The 25,942-nt window shown below is 40.4% G+C and overlaps 1 protein-coding gene across 17 annotated transcripts in view; it reads left to right on the top strand.

Moving 5' to 3' along the window:
- ryr1b (ryanodine receptor 1b (skeletal)) overlaps positions 1 to 25,942 on the top strand; it is an 81,442-nt gene that overhangs the window by 49,537 nt on the left and 5,963 nt on the right. For 2 of the 17 annotated variants that reach the window (XM_086080713.1, XM_086080708.1), the window contains 30 exons: positions 532 to 772; positions 849 to 936; positions 1,323 to 1,415; positions 3,280 to 3,294; positions 6,901 to 7,071; positions 7,173 to 7,232; positions 8,159 to 8,293; positions 8,445 to 8,557; positions 8,847 to 8,943; positions 9,207 to 9,313; positions 9,395 to 9,446; positions 10,267 to 10,347; positions 13,107 to 13,206; positions 13,395 to 13,474; positions 13,624 to 13,700; positions 14,000 to 14,073; positions 15,754 to 15,771; positions 16,877 to 16,957; positions 17,033 to 17,121; positions 17,364 to 17,492; positions 17,806 to 17,910; positions 19,075 to 19,104; positions 20,500 to 20,529; positions 20,677 to 20,758; positions 21,100 to 22,406; positions 22,487 to 22,662; positions 23,659 to 23,836; positions 24,450 to 24,536; positions 24,686 to 24,943; positions 25,034 to 25,164. In XM_086080713.1, the coding sequence (XP_085936839.1) occupies positions 532 to 772; positions 849 to 936; positions 1,323 to 1,415; positions 3,280 to 3,294; positions 6,901 to 7,071; positions 7,173 to 7,232; positions 8,159 to 8,293; positions 8,445 to 8,557; positions 8,847 to 8,943; positions 9,207 to 9,313; positions 9,395 to 9,446; positions 10,267 to 10,347; positions 13,107 to 13,206; positions 13,395 to 13,474; positions 13,624 to 13,700; positions 14,000 to 14,073; positions 15,754 to 15,771; positions 16,877 to 16,957; positions 17,033 to 17,121; positions 17,364 to 17,492; positions 17,806 to 17,910; positions 19,075 to 19,104; positions 20,500 to 20,529; positions 20,677 to 20,758; positions 21,100 to 22,406; positions 22,487 to 22,662; positions 23,659 to 23,836; positions 24,450 to 24,536; positions 24,686 to 24,943; positions 25,034 to 25,164 (4,285 nt within the window). The remainder of the gene's footprint in view (positions 1 to 531; positions 773 to 848; positions 937 to 1,322; positions 1,416 to 3,279; positions 3,295 to 6,900; positions 7,072 to 7,172; positions 7,233 to 8,158; positions 8,294 to 8,444; positions 8,558 to 8,846; positions 8,944 to 9,206; positions 9,314 to 9,394; positions 9,447 to 10,266; positions 10,348 to 13,106; positions 13,207 to 13,394; positions 13,475 to 13,623; positions 13,701 to 13,999; positions 14,074 to 15,753; positions 15,772 to 16,876; positions 16,958 to 17,032; positions 17,122 to 17,363; positions 17,493 to 17,805; positions 17,911 to 19,074; positions 19,105 to 20,499; positions 20,530 to 20,676; positions 20,759 to 21,099; positions 22,407 to 22,486; positions 22,663 to 23,658; positions 23,837 to 24,449; positions 24,537 to 24,685; positions 24,944 to 25,033; positions 25,165 to 25,942) is intronic. The other 15 variants (XM_086080719.1, XM_086080715.1, XM_086080726.1 and 12 more) reach the window with 12 other exon arrangements.

Raw genomic sequence — 25,942 nt, 5'->3', positions numbered from 1 at the left:
TCAATATTTGGTACGAAAACCTTTTTTATTTTTTATAATTCAAAATAAAAACAGTATTTTGACATTTTTGAATGTAAAAAAACACCTAAATATTTTATCCCCATAACCTTCTGTTGCAGGTCATGTTTTGAATTTATAAACTTAAGAAAAAATATAAATGCAACACTTGTTTTTGCTGTTTTCGGAGCGCCCAGACCAAAAGTGCGCCTTTCAGAGTGCCCTTTTATTGTGGTCAGTCTAAGGCACACCTGTGCACTAATCATGGTGTCTAATCAGCATCTTGATATGGAACACCTGTGAGGTGGGATGGATTATCTCGGCAAAGAAGAAGTGCTCGCTATCACAGATTTATTAGACTGCTGCGTGAACAATATTTAAGAGAAACGGTGATATTGTTTATGTGGAAGAAGTTTGAGTTCGTAAAAAATGAGAGCAAAAACAAAAATGTTGCGTTTCTATTTTTTGTGGAGTATAATTACATTCTTACTGGGCAGTATATCATCTGAAGCTTCGATATCATGCTGTGTGCAGTGTTCGCTCAGCCCATCGTGAGCCGGGCCATGCCGGAGATGCTTAAGTCCCACTTCATCCCCACCATGGAGAAGCTGAAGAAGCGCTCGGGCAAGGTGGTGGCCGAGGAGGACCATCTTCGCATGGAAGGCAAGTCGGAGGTGGACAGCGAGGACGGGACCATCCGAGACGAGTTTGCCGTGCTGTGCCGGGACCTCTACGCCCTCTACCCTTTGCTCATCCGCTATGTGGACAACAACAGGTACACGAATCGATAGAATTATTCATGAGATTCGCGTGAAAGCTTGCGCTGTGATGTCATCGCTGTTCGTCTGCAGGGCGAGATGGCTGACGTGCCCCGATCCCGACGCAGAGGAGCTCTTCAGGATGGTGGGCGAGGTCTTCATTTTCTGGTCCAAATCTCACGTGAGTTTTGCCCCGAATTTTCCTTCGAAATCGAAGTAGGCTGATCAAACAATCGATCATTTAACTCATTCACTGCCATTGACGGCTATAAACGTCATAAATTCATTTGAACTATTTCTATTACTTTAACTTTTTTTTCTCCCACTTTTGTTAACAAGAGTATAAAAATCTATTTATTTTTTTTATTGTACTTTTAAAACAGATATAAAATTTGTGATTAATCGTACAAAATTTTAATTGCCCGTTGCCCCTAATTTTTAATATTATTTTTGTTTTTTAATGAATTTATGGCAGTGAATGAGTTAAGAAGTATTTGTTCTTGGTCGCTTCCCGCCACTGCTGTCACGTGCGTTTTTGTGTGTGCGCGTGTGGTTATATCTCTGCAGAATTTCAAGCGTGAGGAGCAGAACTTTGTGGTGATGAATGAGATCAACAACATGTCCTTCCTCACCGCTGATAGTAAGAGCAAGATGAGCAAGGTGAGAGAGGACACACAAACACACTCGCACACAAATGTCCAGCACCAACACACATTTTTATTCACCATTAAGCTGGATTTACACTGCGTGGTTCAAGTAGCACAAATTCGATTTTTTTCTCTCTTTTTTTTTTTAATGCTCTAATTTGGCACAATTTGGATATGGAATTATATTCCGATTTCCAAATGAAAATACGGTAATTGAGGGTGTGTCTTTTAAATGACACAAATGATTAGTGGCCGTGTGTTACGGGTGCATAGAACATTAAATATTATGTAAATTTGGTATATTCGAGGTGTTAAATAAAATAAATAACAAATATATAAGTCACATTAGAAGTACATATAGTGGTTCTAAAACTTTTTAGATCAAACTTTTTAATAGATTTCAGGTCAAAAGGTCAAAAGTATGATTCGTATTATTATAAGCTATTATAACATTTAACACAGTTTGAACACTGCGCTTAAATTTTGAAATATTAAAAAAAGAAAAATTTCACTGACGTCAACACGATAAGGCAGAGGTGTCAAACTCCGGTCCTCGAGGGCCTCCTGCAGGTTTTGCAGGTTTCCCTCTTCCAACACCAGCTGATTCCAATCAGCAGGGTCGTTATCAGGCTTACGCAGAGCTTGCTGATGAGCTGATCATATATCAGCTGTGTTGGAGAACGGAAACATCCAAAACCTGCAGGACTGCGGCCCTCCAGGACCGGAGTTTGACACCAATACGATAAGGGAACGCCGATTTTGGATCCGAGTCTAAGCTCTACTCCTCCTTGGTCTCAGTTTTTTGTCAAATACATTTTCCCCCAAAGTGTGACTTATAATAGTCCACTGTTACTTGTGTTTTTCTTCACGGTGCATTTTTTTGACTGGTGCAATACTCCGGAGTGACTTTGCATCCGACAAATACGGTACTTACGCTAAATAATCATTAAATCACAGGAATGTTAAATAAAAAATGTGCCGAAACGAATGCATGGAACTTAAAAAAGTTAAATGTGTACAACTGATATGTACGCAGGATGTGTTGTGAATAAATATAATAAAATAAAATAAAACTTTATTAAATTACTGTAAGTGATGTGGTCGTTATCTTCATTTAAATCAATAGGTTCACTTGTTTTATTGCTTATAAATACGATATGTACGTTTAAGAAAATAGAAATGCGAATGTATCCAAATTGAACACATGCAGTGTAAATCCAGCCAAAGACATGTCAGTCACTCCATATGCTGTAACAGTAACACATTACGGAACTAATCTCTGATCAACTTACTAACGTTTGCACATGCTGCAACGCATACAACACATTTTCATGTCAGCCGTGTGCGTCTTTTCCTCTGTGGATAATAAGATGGCCACGCCCCCAGAGCCGAACCAGCCACAATCTTGTGTTCTTATTGTGTCTACAGTGCATCCGGAAAATATTGACAGTGATTCTCTTCTTGCACATTTTGTTCTGTTACACTCTTCTTCCAAAACACACCACATAATGATAACATGAAAATAATGTTTTCCGATTGATGACCTCCCCGATAAAGCTTTGTAATGTCTTATAGAAGCCACAAGATGGCAGCAAAGTCAACACAACTCTCATCAACATAGTTCTTTATTCATCCTCATTATGTTTTTTTTTTGTAAAAATTTGATTTGATTGAATTTGGAATAAGGATCATAAAACGTTTGTTTTGCGGATGCACTGTAACTCATGAGACGCCATTGACTTCCACCACATTAACACGCCAAACTCCCAGGAGCGTTGTTGAGAGGCAGTTTGTGGCGGTCGAGGACGGACGGTGGCGTGTCGCTAACTGTGCTCTCTCCTTGTATCCTGGGTCGGGGTCGGACGGCGGGCCGCTAGGCCGGAGACGGAGAGGTTAGACTTTGTTTGTGCACGAGCGCTGGGCTGACCGCATGGGCACCCACTGGGTTTGGGCCAGGCTTCTCGTCAAGCTTCACGCCGTGGAACGCCACACTTGTTACCACGCAGACCCCGTCACGTGCTCGCACGCACGCACGCTCACTCACGCACGTGCACAGAAACACACACACTGTAGCTCAAAATTGTGGTATATTTATTAAGGGTGTCAGGTGATTAAAATGTTTAATCGCAATTAATCGTATGACTTCAATAGTTAACTGATGATTAATCGCACATTTTACATCTGTTCTAAATGTATAATAAAATATTTTTAAGTTTTCATACTCTTGTTAACATAAAGTGGAAAAATATGGTACCCTAATAGGCATATGGCTGCATCTTTTAGTCATTGATACTATAATTTCATAATAATTCATAAAATGGAGTTAAAATTAAAAAGATGTACTGTACTGTAAAAAACGAGTGTGATATTAATTTATGTTAAGGTCATTTTTCTGCCACTAGATGGCATAATTGCATTTGTAAAACGTTGACAGCTCAGTGTATTTTTCTTTTCATATGAAGAGCTGTCTAATCTTTAACATGAAGTAACTTGTGAAATTCTGAGCATTTTTAAAATTGTAAAATACAACTTGACCTCAGTTTTCACAAATATATGCATTATTATTACATTTATTACTGCTAAATTTTGACGTGGACATGTCTGCTGCGTCGCGACCGGAATTCTCTGGAATTCTCCCAGTACAGGCTTTCCAAGTAAGTCATTAATCGTGTGTTAAAAAAATTTGTGGCATTAAAGGAACTTAAAATTAACGCACTAATTTTGACACCCCTAATATATATATATATATATATATATATATATATATAATCGATTAGCAAATGAATCAATGATTTTTGCTTATAGATTAACGGTGTTAAACTAGTGAAAATCCTCAGAATTTTTGCCTCTGGACAGAAATATTCTCAGATTTCTTTAAACTGCCATTAAAGCAGACTGATTATGGTTTTTCAATAACCTTTTGCAAACAGCTACTTTTACTTTGGAACATTTTTGATTCATAATTAATTTACATTTGTGCATTTTCTTCACTCGCAAAGTGAAATACTGCTTTGTTTTTTAATAAAGCAATGGAAAGTAATTTTTTTTTTTTTTTTTTTAGAAAATCGGACTCATCGATTAGTTGCATAGTCTTGATCGGCAATCTATATAAACCGAAACCCTTCCCCCTCCCTTGTAACATACACCTAAACTATGAGAATAAAACATTTGCATATGATTAATTTATTGCTTATGTTAGTAAAAAAAAATACATGGGTAGAAAAAGGGAAAGAAAAGTCACAATTAGATTAGCTTTCAAAACCGTTTAGCGTGTGTGTGCGTGTGCGTGTGCGTGTGCGTGTGTGTGTGTCAGCGAGCAGGGGTCTGCAGTGGCCTGATGAAATCTCTGTGCTGTTGTAGATTGTAGTGGCCTGACGGGTGTCATGGCGCTCGGCTTAGCAGTTTCTCGTCATTTTCGAATCTGCAGCCGAGCGCCATCATCCCAACTTGGTTTGATTAATAAAACAGTTTGTGTGTAGATAGTTGGGGTCGAGGGGGTTGTTCTGATGTTGGATTTTCTTACAGCTTTTTATGTCAAATACCACGGGCGGACTCTTCTCCGTTGTCATCCTCAACAACATGAGCTTTTTTCTTAGTCCAGGGGTGTCCAAACTTTTTTTTTTTCAAAATCAAAGCAATTATATACTAAACAAAAATACAAATGCACACATTTGCTCACTTTTTTTTTTTTTTTGCTGCATCTTGTGGGCTAAATCAAATGTTTTTTTTTTTTTTAGTATTGTTGGTTTTTGGACATTCCTTTGCTGTCACCAATGGATCTACGCAAGCTAAACTGTCAGGGGGATTTAAAAGCGAGCGTCGGCCTGCGGGGGGCCTCCATCGCACTTTACTAACTGGACCCCCCAACCCCCACCACCACGTCTAATTCATTGACACTATTAAAAAGCATTGATGACGTCACCACGTGTTTGTCCCTTGGCGGCTCAGAAGACGAGACGCTCCCGTCCTTGGCAAAATGCGCGAGCGTTACTGTGGCACTCAAGACGACAGATTGTTATGAAAGCCGCAAGCAAGTCTCAGGACAACAGCGCGTGAGAAAAAGCGGTCCACGGTCCCCGGAGCCAAAGTCAGAATCTTGTGTGGGCAGTGCATCCGGAAAGTAGTCACAGTCGCTTGACTTTTTTTCCATAAGTTATGTTACAGATTGGATTTGAAATTGTTTCAGCAACAACAACACTGGTTTCTGAGTAGAGTGTTTACCGGTAAGGAGCGAGAATATTACTTTCCGGATGCACCCGGTGTGTGCGTGACTAACAGTGAGGCTTCATTGTGTGCGATGCAGCTTCAAAGGAAGAAAGTTTGAAAGTGGACTAGAAAGCGTATACTCGTAGCTCCGAGGAGCAACTTTTCCGTTTCTTGTCGAGTCATTTTTTGTGCGCATGCGGTGCCACTCTGCATGATGTGAATCCGGCCATCACATTGCAAACGTTGCTTGTTCCATTTTCAACCCTTTGCACTTAGTTGGTGATTTTTTTTATTTTTTATTTTTTATTTTTGGATGTATGTAGTAGACCCATTACATGTGATGACGTCTACTTCCAGGGTGCATATTAGACAAATCAATAATGAAATGTCAAGTGATATTATTTATTATCATTTATTATCAAAGATAACAGTCGCAGGCCTTGGTAGTCTGACCTTCATTTTTATAGATTTTTTTATCATACAAATTCACAAAGAAATATATCATAAAAAGTCTACACACCCCTGTTTTTAAATGCCAGGTTTTTGTGTTTAAATTAAAAAAATTATTAAATAAAGAAATAGTTTCAAATGTTTTCCCATCATTAACCTGACCTATAATCTTTATATTCAATAAAAAAGAGAGGAAGCAAAAATAATGTGATGGATAATGGGGTTGCAAAAGTGTGCGCACCCTCACGGCTGGTAATATAGCTGTGTTGAGTGGATGTCAACACACACCTGCCAACATTTGAAGTATCTCTGATTAACTAATTAATTAATATAGTTCATATTTTTTTTAGTAGGCTTTTCTTGACATTGTTTCATTTCCTTTCTAGCAGAAGCCTGAAGTTTTTGTACTAACAATGACTACTATTTGGAACCATTCATAATGACTTCCTATTTATATCACAAAAAACCTGCCATTTGAACAGGGGTGTGTAAACTTTTTATATCCATTATAATGATACCAGTGAGTTATACTGACAGTCAGAACAATTAAATGCTCTTCCATTCGATGACAGAAGGTACAACAAATATGCATCCAGCTTTAAGCGCACTTTAATCACCGTGATCTGGTTGCTCAGTTGCTGAACTCAAATATTCATATGAAATTGATCATATAAACATTGTAGATCTTATACTTTACCTTTCATTATTGACTCCCTTTGAAAATGACAGACAGCGCATCTTGAAGTCGAATTGAGCGGAAGTGGTACGACGTGACTGAAAAGCGTCTCCGGTGAGCGGAATGTGTCGGCCCGGCGTGAACGTTTTCTTTTTACCCGTTCTAGTCCGGAGGCTCCGAGCAGGAGCGTACCAAAAAGAAGCGTCGGGGGGATCGCTACTCCGTGCAGACCTCGCTCATCGTGGCGGCGCTGAAGAAGATGCTTCCCATCGGCCTCAACATGTGCTCACCCGCCGACCAGGAGCTCATCAACCTGGCCAAGATCAGATACTCACTGGTACTGTGACACTTCATATGGTGGAGTTAAAAGCGCGATATAAAAAGCAGCCCAGTCCAACTCTGGACGTTATTAACTCACTGCTTTGCTCTCTCTTGTAGAGAGACACTGACGAAGAAGTGAGGGAATTTTTACACAACAATATTCATCTCCAAGGCAAAGTAAGTCACTTATTGTTTTGTGCGCAAACTCATTCACTGCAAAAACCTTGCTCAACCTTAATTCACTCCCAGCCATTTTCACTGAAGCAACCCCCTTTGCTCCCGGCTGTTTCACTGGATTTTGACAGATTTTGCATGGCCCAAAGAATATTGTGTTCTGTTGCTATAAAAACATGGTATGTAACAAAAGAAAGATTAGAGTCTCTTCTTTCAAAAGGAAAAAAGTATCTGTTCCGTTTTGTAGCAATTAGCAATTAGCAAGTTTCATCGTTAATCATAAATCTGTTTAGAACAGTGGGGAAAATAGCTTTTTGCAACATGGCCCTGGTTGATCTCTTTTGCTCTGCTGGCACCTGCTGGCCGTTTATGTAATAGCTACCATTTCTTCAAACGTTCATGGCAGTTGAGAGGATGCATCAAAGCCTTCTGTATGCTCTAGCATAAAAAATAAAATAAAAGTACGTTTTTGGGACACATTTAATATAAAACCTATTTAAATGTTTTTGGGAGCAAATGAGTTAAAAAAACAACAACTGGAAAACATTGAGGAGCATCTACTACCGCAGGGCAAAGTTGCTGCTTCTTAGATAATGTTGGCAATACAATAATTTTTTAACCACAGCTTAACTCATTTCTAGGTAGCTTTAACTCATCAATAACTTCTCGTTGGTTCAAAATCTTGACCCAACGTGCTGGGTCAAATCCTCAACCCAATGCATTTCCTTGGTCGCTTTTGGACCCATCCGGGTTAGCTATTTCATTTGGGTCACTTTTAGACCAGCAGTTAAAAAAAAAAAAAAATGATTTGTTGGTGTGCACCTTTGCTTTATTAAAGGCTGTGAAACATTGGCTTAATAAGTACAAAAATAAATGAATACAATAAATCCGAAATAAATAAACACAAAATGCAAATGTGCGGCTTGCAGGTGGAGGACCCGGCCATGCGCTGGCAGATGTCCCTGTACAAGGAGATGTCTGGAAAAGCTGAAGATGCCGAGGACCCCGAGAAGGTGGTCAAAAGGGTCCAAGAAGTTTCTGCGGTCCTGTACCACATTGAAGTGGTGAGCACAAAGAATACAAATCTAGCAGCAGATTTTTCTTGGTAACTGTCTTAGTATAGTATTTTGTAAACACAAACTTGACCCCCGAGCTATTTTGTTGCATCTGCACATCACAGTGACAGTCCAGGCTTTCCGTTCTTATGTATCGTAGACGGAGCATCCCTTCAAGTCCAAGAAGATGGTGTGGCACAAGCTGCTGTCCAAACAGCGGCGGAGGGCCGTGGTGGCCTGTTTCAGGATGACGCCCCTCTACAATATCCCCACGTAAAGATACGCTGCTTCTCAAACTGGGGTCACTTTTGCTCTCATAACATTACAGCTTTTCTTCTCTAAAAAATTTAATTTTATTATTATCATAACAATATGACGTTGTTGTTGTTTTTTTTTGCAATCACAAAGCGTCCCAGGGCACGCATATGTTTAATTGCCGGTTATATTTTTGAGAAATAATTGTCGCTGGTAAAGGGTCCCTGGACCGATAAAGTTTGAGAACCAATGGCCTAATAGGCAAAGATGTGTCATGATATGATGCTAACAGCACGTCCCCCTACAGGCACAGAGCCACCAACATGTTTCTGGACGCCTACAAGCGCAACTGGTTGATTACGGAGGGCTACTCGTTTGAAGACAAGATGATTGACGACTTATCGGTTTGTCATCTTCCCATTACAATCTTTATCCTTTTTCCGATTTTCGTGTCATTGGCACCACTAAAAAAAAAAACGTAAATGTTTATTTCACCCTTAAATTAGATGACTTTTATGAAAGTGACCCAGACAAGAGAAACATGAAAGGATTTAAATATTTTTGGGGAAACTTATTTCATATAGACAATTATCATGAGAATATTCTAAATGCATATGCATGGAAAATGAAGAGTATGTAAAGGTTACGCTGCATGTACTTTTAATAGAAAGCCTTGGAGGAAGAGGAGGAAGAAGAAGAAGAGACGGAGACCAAGCCCGACCCGCTTCATCAGCTCATTCTGCATTTCAGCCGAACCGCTCTCACGGAGAAAACGTAAGAGCGTCTCGGGGGTTTTCTTCTCCTCCTCCTTCTTCTTCTTTTAACCGAGACTCATTGACTGTTTTCCTGTCGCAGAAAACTTGATGTCGACCACCTCTATATGTCATACGCTGACATCATGGCAAAGGTAAGGTGTGTCCCGCAGGTTGGTGTTCATGATGTACAGGAAAATGGACAAAAAGTACTGAGACAAAGTACACAAACAAAAAGCTATAAAGCACTATTTGTATCTGTTTGCAATTCAAAATCTGCTCAAAACGACTAAACATTATTAGTTTTTTAGGATTATGTCCCTTTAAAAAAATTTTTTTTTTAAATATATTAAATGTTTATTATGTATATTTAAAAAAATCCATTATAGTAAATGGCAGGGTGATGCGACTTTGGTAGTTGTTACAAACATCACTAATAAAATGTATTTAACGATTAATATTTTTCTATTTAGTTGCCCTCTGTCCCTCTGGACAATTTGGGCATAATGCAATTGGCAAAAAATAGAAGAATTTCATGAGTTTGACTATAATGCGGAAAAAAAGGTAGAATCTGCTAGAAAATAATAATGTCAGTCTTGGCAGATATCACTCTAGTGTTTGTTTGTTTTTTCCACAATGGTAAGATCACAACTTTTCATAACAACAAAAAACGTTTTTGTTTGTAAAAATATTTTTCTCTAAGAATTTTTTTTCTTCTTAAAATAATACGACTTGAATCTTTTATAACTTTTTACAACGTCATTATGACATTATGACATTTTTCTCAACAATTTGCAACTCAGTAATTGCTTTTGGGGGTATTTGTAAAACATTCTCAAGCATCATCTGCTGCCTCATTCTTGCCAGAGCGCACGCATCAGCGGATTTTTCGAACTCTGAGGCTACATATCCAACATTTTCCTCATGGACCTTGAATATAATTTCCTGTTTTTTTTGTTGTTGTCTCCTTTGCAGAGTTGCCATATTGGTGAGGATGACGAAGGGGAAGAGCAGGAGGGGGAGGAGCCATCCTTTGAGGTGCGGCAGACAGAGATGGTATGGGGGGACCAGGGGAAGGGGAGACAGGGGAGTCAGCGAAGAAGCAGCTCCCCGCGCCACCAGTGACCACACGGCATCAACACACTCGCACCCCCCCCCCCATCCCAAGCCCACCCCACAACAGACAACTACAGTCGTCGTATTTTAAAAAAAAATAATCTTCTTGTGGTCTCACTCTCAACACATCCTGCGATGGCGGACTGAGCTGTGCATGCCCTTGCTAGATCGGAACATCGCAGAGTCTTTATTTTCATCCCCCAGTCCCAAGTTGCGGGTCCAAGCAGATTTCCGTGGCCCCACTCACACCCTTTTACTCACATTCTCATTGGAACGTGTCTCACTTGATAACAGGAAAACTAACCGTGACATTCGTTTGATTTTGTTTGTCCCAACTCCCCCGATTTGCTGCAATGTATTTTTTTTTTTTTTTTGCGATTTGAAAATCGCATTCTCGGACGCTGCAATGTCAATTTAAATTTAATGAATTGTTGAGCCCCGGTGCATGCTCCCACACACACTTCGTTCACAATGCTTACAACACCCTTTGGCTGCAAGGTGAGCCAAACAATTGGAAAAGAGGTTCATGACGTTTACAACCAGGCAGTCAGGTGCATAATAGGGCGAGAGTGGGTTGGGGTTCTTGGGCATGATGTTCAGTGGGAGGGTAAATGAGTCATGTGCTCCAAAGGCTGGTAATGTGTGAAACAATGTTGTATAGCTGCATTATAATAATAGTATACAGTGACGCCTTGAGATATGAGTGACCCAACTTCCAGTTTTTCCGGCAGGTTTAGATTTTTCTGGCTCTGACTTGGCGAGCGCTGGATCCAGTGCAGTGGCAGTTAGGAAACAATTCTTCAAAAAGAGCCCAGTTTATTGGCAAACTACACGAAAAACAAAGAGAATCATACGTGTTTTGGAAACACGTGAAACCTTTAGGGTGCCTTTGGAAAATTCCAATGAATCAAAACTAACCAATTAAGTAAAACTCAAATTGAATTTTCAAAAAAAAAAAAAAAAGAATAATAATAATAATATTACGGCTGAGGACTTGTGAGGTGTGACAATCAGTGGTGGTACTTTAACTTAACTTTTAACACCTCCTGCGTCTCTATGTATACTGTATTTGGATGATACTGCCCCCAGCTGGCCACGGTGTGCAAACCAGAACAAATTAAACTCACATATCTCACTGCACTGCTGTACATTAGGGCTGCGTTGATAGTGGAATATTATGCACCAATGTTTTGAAGTACCGTAGTTCTGCATACTGTGGCTGAGAGTGCTTATTTACGCAACTGTAGTAGGGGAAGGCCAATATTATTTATTCAGTACTATAAATAAATAAATAAAAAAACATCAAAAATGTATTTAAGTAATAACAAATTATTTACATATTTTGTTGATTTTTTTTCAAGAATATAGTCCCTTTTTTTTTTTATCTTAGTGCCAATTCCAGAACAAAAGGTGGAATATATGTAAATAAGATGTTTTTTTTGGTGTGGTTGTTAAAATTTGACTTTTTTTCCTCATTAGAATTAAATTTTAATGTCACAATCGGACAACTTTATCGTGGAGTAATACAACTTAATTCTCTGAAGACTAGGGTTTGTCAACCCAACAAAATATGTCTTTGGGGTAAAAAAAAAAAAACTGCTTTTTTCTCATAAAGGATTTTTTTTGTCTAAAAAAAAATAGGAATTCTCCCTGAAAATAAGGCAACTTTTTAATTTGAATGTCAATTAGCGGTACATATATCAAGAGGAGGTCCTTGCTGTATGCTAGACCTCAAAAGCTCTTTATTCGAGATACGGCCACTTTTTGAGGAACTACGGTACGTCACTTCTACAGTATATCCAGTATCCCATCAAAGAAACAAGTTAAAGGGGATATGTTGTAACATAACATTTGACATTGATGCATCACAACTTTCATTCCGAGGCACAATGATCAGAAACGACAGTATGTCCCTTTTAACTGCCTGCACTAATGAATGGTACAAATGTTGCACTAGTATTTTTTTGTACTCTTGGAAGTGAGAGTTGCATGCTGGGGGATGAACGTACGTTGAGTGCGTGTATGCGAGTGTGTGTGTGTGTTTCGCTTTTGGCCCAAATGTTGACTGCCGTTTGTAACCTGCGGAAGTTACCAAGCTGCTGGGATAGCTTCCGAAACTAATGCACACGGTAGAAGCAAGTGCGTGTGGGAGAGCGAGGAAATGTGTGCGTGGGTGTGAGCAGAGCTGGCCCAAGGCATAGTTTTGTACATAAGTCATTTTACAAATTATTTTTACCGGTATAATATATATATATTTTTAAACCAAAATAATAAACCAGATGACACATTTAGAGTAAATACACAGTATACTAGTTTATTGTTGTTAAGCCTTAATGATATTTAATATTCCACTTACTGTTGAATTGCTTGCGAGTGAGTCTACTCTTCGAGCTAAATGTACCGCCTTTTGAGATTTAAATTCATAAAGACATTGTAAAGCTGACAGCAGAAAAATGATGTAAACATCTGTGCCAGATCTTCATCGAGATTATAGTAAGTACGTGAGATCAATAATCAATCATATTGGCAGAAATAGAAGGCCTCAAAATCCGATTTTGCTTAGATCCTCATGGGCCGGCTCTGTGCGTGCAGTGTGAAGAGAGCGAGAGTGAGTGTGTGTGTGTGTGTGGGGGGGGGGGGCAGTGCACTCTGCTCGGGCATGGTTACAGCCGCTTCCCTCCTGCTCTGCGCCCCACCAGGAAAAGGAGATGGAGAAGCAGAGGCTCCTGTACCAGCAGTCCCGCCTGCACAACCGCGGAGCTGCCGAGATGGTGCTGCAGATGATCAGCGCCTGCAAAGGTGCGCATACAAAATGTCTTGCCGTGAAGTACGTTTTTTCATTTGCCCTGTTGTTTTTGGCAGCCATTTTAGTGTGAGAGTCTTTTGGTTGTTTGATTTCTTATTGTCATGTTTTGTTTTGTTTTGTTTTTTCCATTCAGAATGTTTTCAAATCCATACAGCGATCGAGTCCACTTGTTTTGTTTCAGGTGAGCCCGGATCCATGGTTTCGTCCACTCTCAAGCTCGGGATCTCCATCCTTAATGGCGGCAACTGTGACGTGCAACAGGTCAGGTCATGCTGCACTCGCAGCCATTACTGGGCTTATTTTCATACTGTTTGGATTTCAGAGCAATTTATCTGTGCGTGGTTATTCCATTAAAAAAAAAAAAATACAATGTTATGCAATCTTATTCTTTGCTTTTTGTCCACGCGCAGAGAATGCTGGACTACCTGAAGGACAAAAAGGACGTGGGCTTCTTCCTGAGCGTTCAAGCGCTGATGCAAACCTGCAGGTCTCTAACAAAGTGTCCCTTTGATGTTACTTTACTTTCGATATTTGTCAGAGCTCTCGAATGATGTGAAGTTGATAAGCTGCAGCATCATGAAAGAGACCCGTGGATCCCATTAGAATTTTGTTGCTAACCACAACAGCAGAACCTACCAAGACATTTAAACAGTATGGCAGATCAGATTAATTCTCTGAGCTAGAATTCAAAATGAAGCATCATTAAGAGCCCCGTCGAGTTGCCCAATTATTGCACATGATTGCTTTTGTTTATTGCATAACGAACCGTGTGTGGTTTGTGACCAGCGTTCTGGACCTGAATGCTTTCGAGAGGCAGAACAAAGCAGAAGGACTTGGAATGGTGTCAGAAGAGGGCACTAGTGAGTAGAACCCGCACACATGTACAAAACTGTCCAAAAACACGTCATGCATAGTCATACACACACACATTAAACACTTGAGATATTGCAGTGGTTCTCAAATTTGTGCTTCCAGGTACCCCATGCAGGAGAGATTTATTTTTATTTTTATTAAGCATACCAGGAGCTACCATGCATATAGCCCTAATTGCTATATGTTAAGAAAAAAAGGCAGATCTTTTTTTTGGAGAAAAAATTGCGATGTTACACAGCGCTACACACTGATTTTTTATTTATTTTTTTGCGAGGAGCACAGTGACCTCTAACCTGAAATTTTAGGGACGCAAGTAGAAAATTTAGGGGTGCACATTGAAAATTGACTGGTGAAGTAAATATTCACATTTCCGCTCATTTTCATTATATTATTGAAAAATCGGCTGAGGTGTGTTTGTCAGCGAGACAGAAATATTAAATAATAATAATAATAATAATTTTATATATAATAAAGATAAAGTCACAATATTATGACATTAAAGTAACACTAAGGAAATTTTGAACCTTAATCAAATATTATAATAACTCTTCTGATGAAACATCGACTTAAAACTAGTACCTTTTCCATGGCCTGAGGGGATCTGTATTATTTTTACTGGCACTAAACAACTTTGAGGAGGATGGTAGGAACAATGGCCACACAAAAAAACTACAAATGTGCTGAATGCCTTATGAAAAAAGACACTTCCGCCTTTCCCCATTTGTTACAAAGTTGGAAGTCAACTCACGATTACTGCTTTCCTGGCAGAAGCTGCATAACAACTGAAAAGTTTTGTCTGAGGAGACAAAAAAGAAAAAGGAAAAAGGGAAGCTATTCGGATAAAAGGTCCTCATGGGAAATGTGGTCTTCCTTCACGCATAACATTACCGCTTTTGTCCATATGGCGCCGCCATAATCAACATAAACTGAAAGTTCCTTAGTGTTTCTTTAAAGGGAAAATAGTTGAATTTCAACAGACAAATTATACCTTGTCTGGTAAAAGGCATCTTTATTCACTCCCCAAAAATCTGACTTTTGTTCTAGGAAAACCTTTATTAATGCAAAAATGTCAGATCACAATCATATCAGAATTTTTAAGAAACCCCTAAGCTAAGAGAGGAATGAATAATAGGTTTAAAGTCAACCCCCGTGAAACTGAAACCGAGTCTGAAAAAATCTCGAGTAATTGCCGCCCATCTAAAATGGTTTGTGAATGCCAGATGGCGGCAAAGCACTTTTCCCTATTAGACAAGGCTATGGCCTGACTATTACTTACTTCACCATAATTCTTTGGCCCCAAAATGCCACTGATGCAACAAGATTTCTTTGCCTGGGCACAAATTCAATGAATTCGTTTTTTTAAGCAAATAATAGGGGATAGGTGACCCCGTGACCCCAAAATTAGGCACATTTTCAAATCTTGAACTGTGAAAATGTGGGGGTTCACTTGATATTAAAATCCAACATAAATATGTAAGAAAGTCATACGTCAATGTGTTCTCATGTGCATCTGCGTGTGTTACGTGTATGTGAGTATGCGTGTATTGTGCTGGCAAATGTTCATGGTATCGACAAATGTCCTCCGTCCACTGACTGCACCGAGGTTTGTGCACTCACCGCATCTCTTGTCTTTTTTCTCCTCCTCCCTCCCGCACCGCTGCCGTCAGATAAGAAGCTCGAACGTGGTAAATGGACGTCGCTTAGCCGCCTTGCCGTGAGAAATTAATCCGCTTCTCATCTCTCGCTCAAGAGCCCCAGTAGAACTAAACTTTATTTATTTTTTATTTTTTATTTATATTTTTTGTCAACGTTGACGAGCTCTGCTTCATCATCTCCGTTTTGGCCATCGTCGTCATCTGGCTGTTTCCTTGTGGAGTGACTTGAGTGTTTGATCGCGGATCTACTGCAACTCAGACCACGGCCACGCACATTTTTTTGTATGTGAAACATTTAACAGTGATTAATGGGCAAAGAATATTTTGGGTTTATTGTATCTCACAAGGAGTTACTGTGGTTTCATTCCATTCCATTTATTCCATGAATTATTGATTTCTATTCTTGTTTTCCAGATGTAACTTTTCTCAGGCTTTGGGGCAGGCCGAGAAATGTTTCGAACCACCTTGGTTTTCAGAACGCGATTCAGTGTACATTGAGTACCGTGGAGGCACACAATGCAAAAAAAACAAAACTGCGTATCTTTTGTGTCAATTGGTGAAAAAGTGAAAACGTTGACTGCTGACATTTTTTCTTTTTAGGAAAGTCTGACATCAAACGTTTGTCTTCTTTTTAGGAAAGTGCAACAGTAAGAGTTCGAACTAGGGTCTGACGCTATGTTTTTTTTTGTGGCCGATGGTGATTACAGTACTTGGCAGGATAAAATCACAATTGCCGATTAACTGGTGACGTATATAATGAATAAATTAGAGCAGTTAGCCCCGTTGTGTCGACATCACAGATTGATTGTACGTTTTTGCCAGCCCCTCCGTTCATGTGAACTGACTTGTAATACCACGTTGATCACTTTACAGATGCTTTTCGGAGTTGAGTAGATCTGTCCTGCATGACAGCGTGCCCTCATATGTCATGTGTCGTGTCGCATGTACAATGAATGCTGTGTGTGTCTTCAGTCCAGTGTTTCGTAAATGGAATTTTTTTTCTTCTTTTTCTCAAATGTGAGAGATTCAGTAACGCAAATGCTTCAAAAAGTTGTTAAAAATAGCAGTTCTAACTCTCTAATCCTTTATGTAGTAGTTAAAAATATGGCTAAAAGGTTATCCGTTGTCCGTTTAGATGAGAAAGTGATGGCGGACGACGAATTCACGTGCGACCTCTTCCGCTTCCTGCAGCTTCTCTGCGAGGGCCACAATAACGGTGAGTGAACGTGAAGACACCCGTGTGCGGAATTACATGCAAATCATTTGTGTGCATCTCCTGTCAATCCACTAGACTTCCAGAACTATCTGAGGACCCAGACCGGCAGCACCACCACCATCAACGTCATCATTTGCACGGTGGACTACCTGCTGCGACTACAGGTGAGCACCCTGGATAAAGTTTTACAAAAAAAAAAAAGCTTTTCATTAACTTTATTTCTTGGAAGTTATTCCACAAGCAACAATAAAAATTGTATACATTTTAATTAAATGTCAATGCTTGGTTCTTGTGATCCTAGTGTTTTTTTTAAATCTATTTATTTATTTATTTTAATTATTATTTGTATTAAATCTGCATATGGTTGAGTCCCCTTTGATGTAATGAACAAATTGTTGTCGGGCAGGAATCCATCAGTGACTTCTACTGGTACTACTCGGGCAAGGACATCATGGACGAGCCCGGCAAGAGGAACTTCTCCAAAGCCATGACGGTGGCCAAGCAGGTCTTCAACAGCTTGACTGAGTACATCCAGGTACGAAATGCTGGGGAAACACTCTGACCGTCTTCCTGTGTCTTTTGGCCGGTGGTTGGAAGTAACAAAGTACAAATACCTTGTTACGCTAGTTAAGTTGATTTTTTTTTTTTTTGGGTGTCTGTACTAGAGTATTTTTTTTCTCTGACGACTTTTTACTTTTGAAAACAATTCTGTCAATTTATTGTTTTTTTTTAAAAACTTTCTTTTTTAAACACAAGCGTGTTTCCTGCTACTTAAGTACAGTTTGTGACTACTTTTTGCCCCCTGTAGTGATAGGAAGTCAAAGTTAAAAACCTGTCTTGTCTTTCAGGGTCCGTGCACGGGCAACCAGCAGTCGTTGGCTCACAGCCGGCTGTGGGACGCTGTGGTGGGCTTCCTGCACGTCTTTGCTCACATGATGATGAAACTAGCTCAGGTAAGAACTGCATATTTGTCGTTTACGGTTTGTTAATTCACATATTTGCGCTATTTCGATTTTTTGGGGGAATATATTCTTACAACACGGATTATTTCTCTCAGCATCTAAAATGCTGTAAGATGAGGCCAAAGTCCTGGATAATAATAATAATTTAAAAAAAAAATAATTGGCATCAATGAAGTATGTTGATGCATCAAGAGTGTTTGAAATGATTTTAACGTGTTTTAGATCATACAGTCTTTGATTTAAACTATTAACTTAAGTAAAATAAAAAAAATTATTGGTTAGCTTTCATTGACTGTCTTTGTAAAATATAATCACATCACACGAAAATGTACACAGCATTACATTATTAATGATTTTTGAAATGACTAATATTTGTCAATTCCCTCCCTTATCCTCCAGACTAAAGTATGTATCAATTTGAATTATTACAATCTGGTTTAATTAACTTTTGCCCCTCCATCCCTTTCAATACTAGTTTTTATTCTTCTTTTTCTCACCTTTGCCAAGTTGTTTTGACCGCTTTACTGGCACGTTGGATGTTGACAAAATACTGAAAAACACACATACGGAACCTCCATCCTTTTCAGCAACTCATATTGACGAGGAAATATTTAAAAAAAAATAGTAAATTGACATTAATTGGCCTCCATATGTACTTTAATGAATGCACAACCCAAGTAATAGACGTATAATTTGATGATCTTTTCACTGCCATTTAGTGAAGCACTTAACGTCTTGCCATCACGTTGATGTTGGTGTCAAATCCAGTAAAGATGGTCAAAACAATCTGAAATAATGAACGTAATCATTGACTGCAGTACTTCCTGAAACGTTTTCAACTGTCTATTTTCTGATAATGTTGACGGATTTACAGTAATGCATCTGACCTAATCCAAGAGTCTCCTGGTGTCTTGCGCTTGCTTTTACTGGTGTGTCTGTAACTCTTCTAACGAGCCGCTAATGTTTTTGACATGTGCTGCGTTGCTAATGCTCGATTCAAAAAGTTCAGAAAAATACATTTCCACTAGTTACTAGTACAATGCATACTTATTTTGCTTCTTAAAGGCTGTGATTGAATTTCATCTTGAGGCAGATAAGAGTATTAACTACAAAGTAGTGAAAATTGATAGGTCACATTTTTTGTATCCCTGCTAGATGCATCCTGATCCAGGACAACAAAATGGCGTAAGACTCTTTTGTCCAACCCCCAGCAACGCCATCCCATTTGAAACATCTACTAAATGCTACTACATTTCATCCCACACCAGTTACACTACGCTTCTGCCGTGTTTACATGTATCCATTTCCCTTCCCTTTATGGACTTTTTCCTATCAGCGGAGAAATTCTCTCAAGCTCATAATTACAACATATAGCTTTAGTCTTGTTTTATTAAATTCTTCCAGCCATAAATGTAAAACATCAGGAAGAAGTAAGACTCAGACACGGGCAATTACGAGTAGTGATCTGATATGACTATTGAACCCAGAGACTTTATATAGATTCTTAGTGTGCAAACAACTCAAAGAAGCCCACTCCGATTTTTGGAATTATGAGAACACGCTAACCCATGAGGATACTTATTCACTTAAAAACTGTGTAAACGTGGAAGTGTTGCAAAGTAACCTTAAATCTCTGATGCGGGCTCACCTTAGTTTATTCTACCATGAAGTGTCAAGGTTCAGGCAACCTAGAACATTTAATAAACAACAAATCAGAAAGGAAGAAAAGAGGTTTATATTAGTTTTGCTTGCGAGGAGAACGGAAAGAGATGTGCGCAGTTATAGTCTCTTATCGCGCTCTAGACACACTTTGCCGTTCCCTGTCTTTTTATCGGATATTCACTAGTTACATAGCGATTGCTGTTCTAAAGGGGAGGGGTACACACAACATCAACCTTTTCTTCAGCACTGAAAGTTTCAAAGTCAAAGCTCCAAAAGTTCAATAGCAAAATATTCCAGTCGTCATCTTTGCGATAAGGCCACAGTTCTTGTTTTTGAAGATGAAGGTGCATGAGTCATACTCCCTTTTACTTTCTTCACAGAATACATGCTTGAAAGAGAAAATATGGGGTCAATTTATGTACATTAATCCTAACATAGTCAGTTTTATTCAGGCAAATCCTAAAACCGTTACTTAATTCTAACTCAAATCAAGTCGTGCTATTCATGTGTCACACCTCTGGAGTTCAACTATGTGGGAACAGTTTGGAAAAGTTCATTTTTTATTCTTAATGCAAAATTTCGTCATCATGAATGACATAAAAAAAATGCCCACATGACACTCCAGAAGTCTTTGTATAAGACTGATCTCATCAGGAGTCTCAGTGCTTTTGTCTCTACGTTGTCCTTTTGCTTCCTTTTATGACCCGGTGCAGGCTTTTAGCAAGTGCTCAAGTTCACTTTCTGCTTCCATGTGCTGTATATGTCTTCTTAGCTCCCAGGCTGTGATCAGTTTCAGGATAAAGCGGAGAGGCTGAGGTGTCCCAATTGCCAATGTCTGTCCTTCTGTCCCACTTACTTTCATGTGTGCTCGTTGCTGTGTTAAAAATGTTTTCTTCTTCCTAATAACTGCAAACCCAGGATCATTTTTGGAGTCGAGCCCCCTGTGAGGTAGCGTCTCTCAATGCTTTACCTTCAATACTGATTGTGGAATTAACAAATCCTCTCAAAGGACCTGGTCTATTCTTAAATGGAGAATCTCAAAGGAATATTTTCTCTCTACTGTTTGTTCTTTTCCCTGTTTCGGCTTCTCTTTAGGACTCGAGTCAAATCGGGCTGTTGAAGGAGCTGTTGGATCTGCAGAAGGACATGGTGGTCATGCTTCTGTCTCTCCTGGAAGGTGAGACGTCAATCAATAAAAGAGTTTTGCCACCTCTGGTTAACTTATTGACTGAAGTGGATGTTTTGTTTCGTCAAATGGAATCCAAACGTTTACTGCCACTGACGTATATATTTGTCACGTTTTTTGTTTGTTTTTTACATTGAAGAGTCTCGGATAGACTTTCTTTGAAAGTCAGGTTTGTAAACCAGACCAAAAAGCCGCTTTTTAGTCAGAAAGCAATATTTCTGGTGAAATCAGTGCATGCTGATTACTAAAGAAGGGAGAAAGCTAGAAACCAAAATGTGTTTCCGGTGGAAAAGCTCTACAGTGAATGAAACTGCGTTCATCTCACCTTCCAGGCAATGTTGTGAACGGCACCATCGCCAAGCAGATGGTGGACATGTTGGTGGAGTCCTCCAGCAATGTGGAGATGATCCTCAAGTTCTTTGACATGTTCCTCAAGCTGAAGGACATCGTGGCGTCCGATGCTTTCCGCGACTACGTCAGCGATCCCCGCGGGCTCATCTCCAAGAAGGACTTCTCCAAAGCCATGGACAGCCAGAAGCAGTACTCCCCTTCGGAAATCCAGTTCCTCTTGTCCTGCTCGGAGGCCGACGAGAACGAGATGATCAACTTTGAGGAGTTTGCCGACCGCTTCCAAGAGCCGGCCAAGGACATCGGTTTCAACATCGCCGTCCTCCTCACCAACCTATCCGAGCACGTGCCGCACGACACCCGCCTGCAGAACTTCCTGGAGCAGGCCGAGAGCGTGCTCAACTACTTCCGCCCCTTCCTGGGCCGCATCGAGATCATGGGCGCCAGCCGCAAGATCGAGCGCATCTACTTTGAGATCAGCGAGGCCAACCGCAACCAGTGGGAGATGCCGCAGGTGCGCGAGTCCAAGCGGCAGTTCATCTTCGACGTGGTCAACGAGGGCGGCGAGAGCGAGAAGATGGAGCTCTTTGTTAACTTCTGTGAGGACACCATCTTTGAAATGAACATCGCCGCCTCCATCTCGGAGCCCGAGGGGGACGGCGCCGAAGAGGAAGACGGCGAGGAAGAGGAAGAGGAGGTGGCCAAGGAGGGCGACGCCGGTGAAGGGGAGGATGGCAACGGCGAAGCGATACCCCCGGAGTCCACCTCGGCCTTTGCCGACTTCATCGCCAGCATGGTCAGCTTCTTCAACATGTTCACCTTCCGGAACATGCGCCGGCGCTACCGCAAGCTGCGCAAGATGACTGTGAAGGAGATGGTGATCGGCCTGGCCACCTTCGTCTACACGGTCCTCATGGGCATCCTCATGTTCGTCTACAGCATCTGCAAGGGCTTCTTCACGCTCATTTGGAAAGCGCTCTTCGGCGGAGGCCTGGTGGAGGGCGCCAAGAAGATGACGGTGACCGAGATCCTCGCCAGCATGCCGGACCCCACGCAGGACGAAGTTCACGGCGACCTGCCACCCGAGCCTGGAGCCAGAGAGGTTCAAGATGCAGACGGGGCGGCCGACTTGGATGCGGGGGGAGGTGAGGAGGAGGAGGAGGACGGCGAGGAGCGGGAAGGGGGACGCCTGCCTGGTTTCAACGCTCCTGGCGGACTTGGAGACTTTGGGGAGACGACGCCGGAAGAACCGCCCACTCCTGAGGGCACGCCACTGATCAAGAGGAAACTGGTAGGAAGACGTAACAACTCAACTCATAGCGTATTTCCTCAGATAGCGTCTGTCAGTGAATTGTGCCTTCATTGCCACAGACTGCAGAGGGTGAAGAACAGCAAGAGGGAGGAGGAGGAGGAGAAGGAGGAGGAGGAGGAGGAGAAGGAGGAGGAGGAGGAGGAGAAGGAGGAGGAGGAGGAGGAGGAGGAGGAGAAGGAGGAGGAGTCATTGCTCAAACTGAAGAAGAGGCCCCTCCAGAGATGGAGAAAGCAGAGTAAGTGTGTCTACCATCTTTGTTTACATTTTTGTTAAATTCTATGAGTGACTAGATGGCATGTCTTTAACTTTAATTTCACAGAAACGTATCAAATTGTTCTATTTTAAATATTACCAGTGTCCCAAATACGTATTTATGCTTTTTTTTAAATGTTTTTTTTTATGCTAGCTTTGATGCAGCCTCTGAACTGAAGAGAACGGTTGAAGCAATGGTAGTTATTACAAAAACGGCCAGCAGTTGGCAGCAGAGTATAAGAGATCAACCAGGGCCATGCTGCAAAGAAGCTGTTTTCACCACATTTTCAAACAGATTAGTGAATTATGATAAAACTAAAGCTATATTCTAATGCTAATTAGACGGAAACAAAAATATACTTTTTTTACCCGATGAAAGAAGAGACTCCAATATTTTCTTTTATAGTCATAGAACACAATATTCTGTGGGCCTTGCAAAATCAGTCCAAATCCAGTAAAACCGCCGGGAGCGAAGGGGGTTGCTTTCAGTGAAAATGGCTGGGAGTGAATGAGTTACATGAAATATTCATATTCTCATTCATTTCATGCATTGCAGTTAAAAGGATACTTTCAGCAGTAAAAGGTTCATATTTTGTCTAGAATTAATTTGATAACTTCATTATTTTTCATGTACAATGAATACCTTTAAAAACATATTTTGCCACTTGCTGTCAAATGAAGATGACATCACCTGTGCTGAAGAAATACGTAATGACAAATCACAGCTCACCTGCTTTCTGGGTTTGATCAGCAAACTGAGCCATGATTGGTCGTTACCTGTTTCCTCAGCACAGCTGATGTCATCTTCAGTCGACAGCAAGTTGCAAAATTACTTTTTGAAGGTATTAATTGTTCATGAAAATATTGAAATGATCACAATAATTACAGACCAAATATTATCTTCGTACTGTTGGCTAAATGAGCCAAGTATCCCTTGTCCATAGCGGAGTTTAAAACACTTCCCATGTCACGTATGCAGCACCGAGAGTGACGAGAAGAAGCCCGAGAAGGCCGAACCCGAGCCTGAAGTCAAGGAGGAAGAACCTGAGGAGCCCGAGGAGCCGGCGGGGACGACAAAGGTGAAGAAGGAGAAGAAAGCGGAAGAGGAAGGCTTTGAGCTGTGGAACGAGCTTGAGGTCCAGAGAATTAAATTCATGGTGAGCAATTTGCGCTTCTCAAAATGGGTTCAAGGAACATTTATTTTTAGGATCGATTATTCATTTGGTTTTATTGCCTTTTTAAAATTTCAAACCCCAAAAAACACGTTTTTTTATGCAGAATATTTTGATGCAGCTTCTGACAAAGAGGTGAACTAAAGCAATGGTAGTTATTGCAAAAAATGGCCAGCAGGTGGCAGCAGAGTATAAGAGATCAACCAGGCCCATGTTGCAACAAGCTCTTTTTGTCAGTGTTTTCACCAGGAAGGTGAATAATGACGAAACTTAGCTATAGTCCAATAGTAATTACTGCAAAACGAAAACAGATACAAATATACTTTTTTTTTCCTGATGAAAGAAGAGACTCTAATCTTTCTTTTGGCAGGTTCCATGTTTTTATAGTCATAGAACACAATATTCTTTGGGCCTTGCAAAATCAGTCAAAATCCAGTAAACAGCTGAGAAAATGACTGGGAGTCAATGAGTTAAAGGTTTATTTGTTATCATATTGATTTCAGTGATTCTTTTTGTGTACAACACTTTCACAATGACTGGACATTGAATAAAAAAAAGTGTTGCTGGTTCATTAATTGCGCCTCACACTTCCCTGCAGAACTACCTCTCCAGAAACTTCTACAACCTGCGTTTCTTGGCCCTCTTCATCGCTTTTGCCCTCAACTTCATCCTGCTCTTCTACAAGGTTTGCTTTTGAGATGACTGACTTAGGAGAGGGGGAAACTTTGATAATGGCATTTGTATTTCGTATTTGATTTGATTAATAAATACAAATAATCATACTAAAATATCCACGGACGTTGGTCAGCATCCCCGTGTGTCCAACCCCTCCAGGTGTCCGACAGTCCGCCGGGCGAGGAGGAATTGGAAGGATCCGGTCTGTTCGAGGGTGGCTCGGGACTGTTTGAAGGTTCCGGCGCTGACGAGGAAGGATCCGGATTCGAAGATGGAGGAGAGGACGATGAAGACGAGGGCCCTCTGTACTACTTCCTGGAAGAGAGCACTGGTTACATGGAGCCGGCGTTGGCGTTCCTCAGCATCGTCCACACCATCATCTCCTTCCTGTGTATCATCGGCTACAACTGCCTCAAGGTCAGAAACACTGACTAGATTTTTTTATGAATTTTTTTAACATGAAATTGCTCATTGTTTTTTTTGTTCTTGTCTCGTGTCACATTGCAGGTTCCTCTGGTTATCTTCAAGAGAGAGAAGGAGCTGGCCAGAAAGCTGGAGTTTGACGGCGTCTATGTGACGGAGCAGCCGGAAGACGACGACATCAAGGGCCAGTGGGACCGACTGGTGCTCAACACGCCGTAAGAGCGCATGTTTCACCAGGGCCACACGGCCACAAGGGGGGGCCCAAGAGCAGTCAAAAGCCTGGAGTAGCAAGAAAGATGAAAAAGTTCATGTTTGGATTAACCGAGTCTATTTGGAATTTTCTTACTAAACCTTTGCACATTTTTACATAACCTTATTACAAAACTTAGTTGTTGTTTTTTTAAACCGTTTATATTACTTTGTTTCAGGTACATCTGAATCACTAATGAAGTACAGATATTTTGATATTGTTTTTGTATTTTTGTTGTACAAGTTATTGTTATATATCAGTGTTTTGTTTGTTGTTGATCTGAAATTCCGGTTTAATCAGAGGGTAATAGCAAATATGCATTTTTTTTTCACATTACCTCATAACAACATAAGTCATATGATATTCTAATATAAAAAAACACACACACACACAAAAAAGCACTGGATTTTTGCAGATTTTTCTTTCTTTTGTAAAGTTATTCTGTAAAATCTATCCTGTCTTGTAAACGGGAGCAAAAAAGAAATTATTTTTGTCATTATTGTTGTCTTGTTCGACACATTGTTGCAGATTGTTGTCACAGTATTTAATAAACAAAAACAATGACTCTAGGAGACACTTTTATAGTATGCAGGTTTATTTTGTTACTTTTAGCCGGCCCAAATCATATCAGTATCCCACTTTTTATTACTGTAAAGCATCTCTTAATGGATGTGCTACCTTAGATACAATTAATGACAATCTACAGTATGCTGTAATGTCCACGATTGCAGCCGTCCAACACA

Source organism: Leptonotus elevatus, chromosome 7 (assembly GCF_054856555.1).
Source record: "Leptonotus elevatus isolate MCC_2025b chromosome 7, RoL_Lele_1.0, whole genome shotgun sequence".
Taxonomy (NCBI): Eukaryota; Metazoa; Chordata; class Actinopteri; order Syngnathiformes; family Syngnathidae; genus Leptonotus; species Leptonotus elevatus.
The sequence above is the reverse complement of the archived record's forward strand: the minus strand, read 5'-3'. Positions and strand labels throughout refer to the sequence as shown.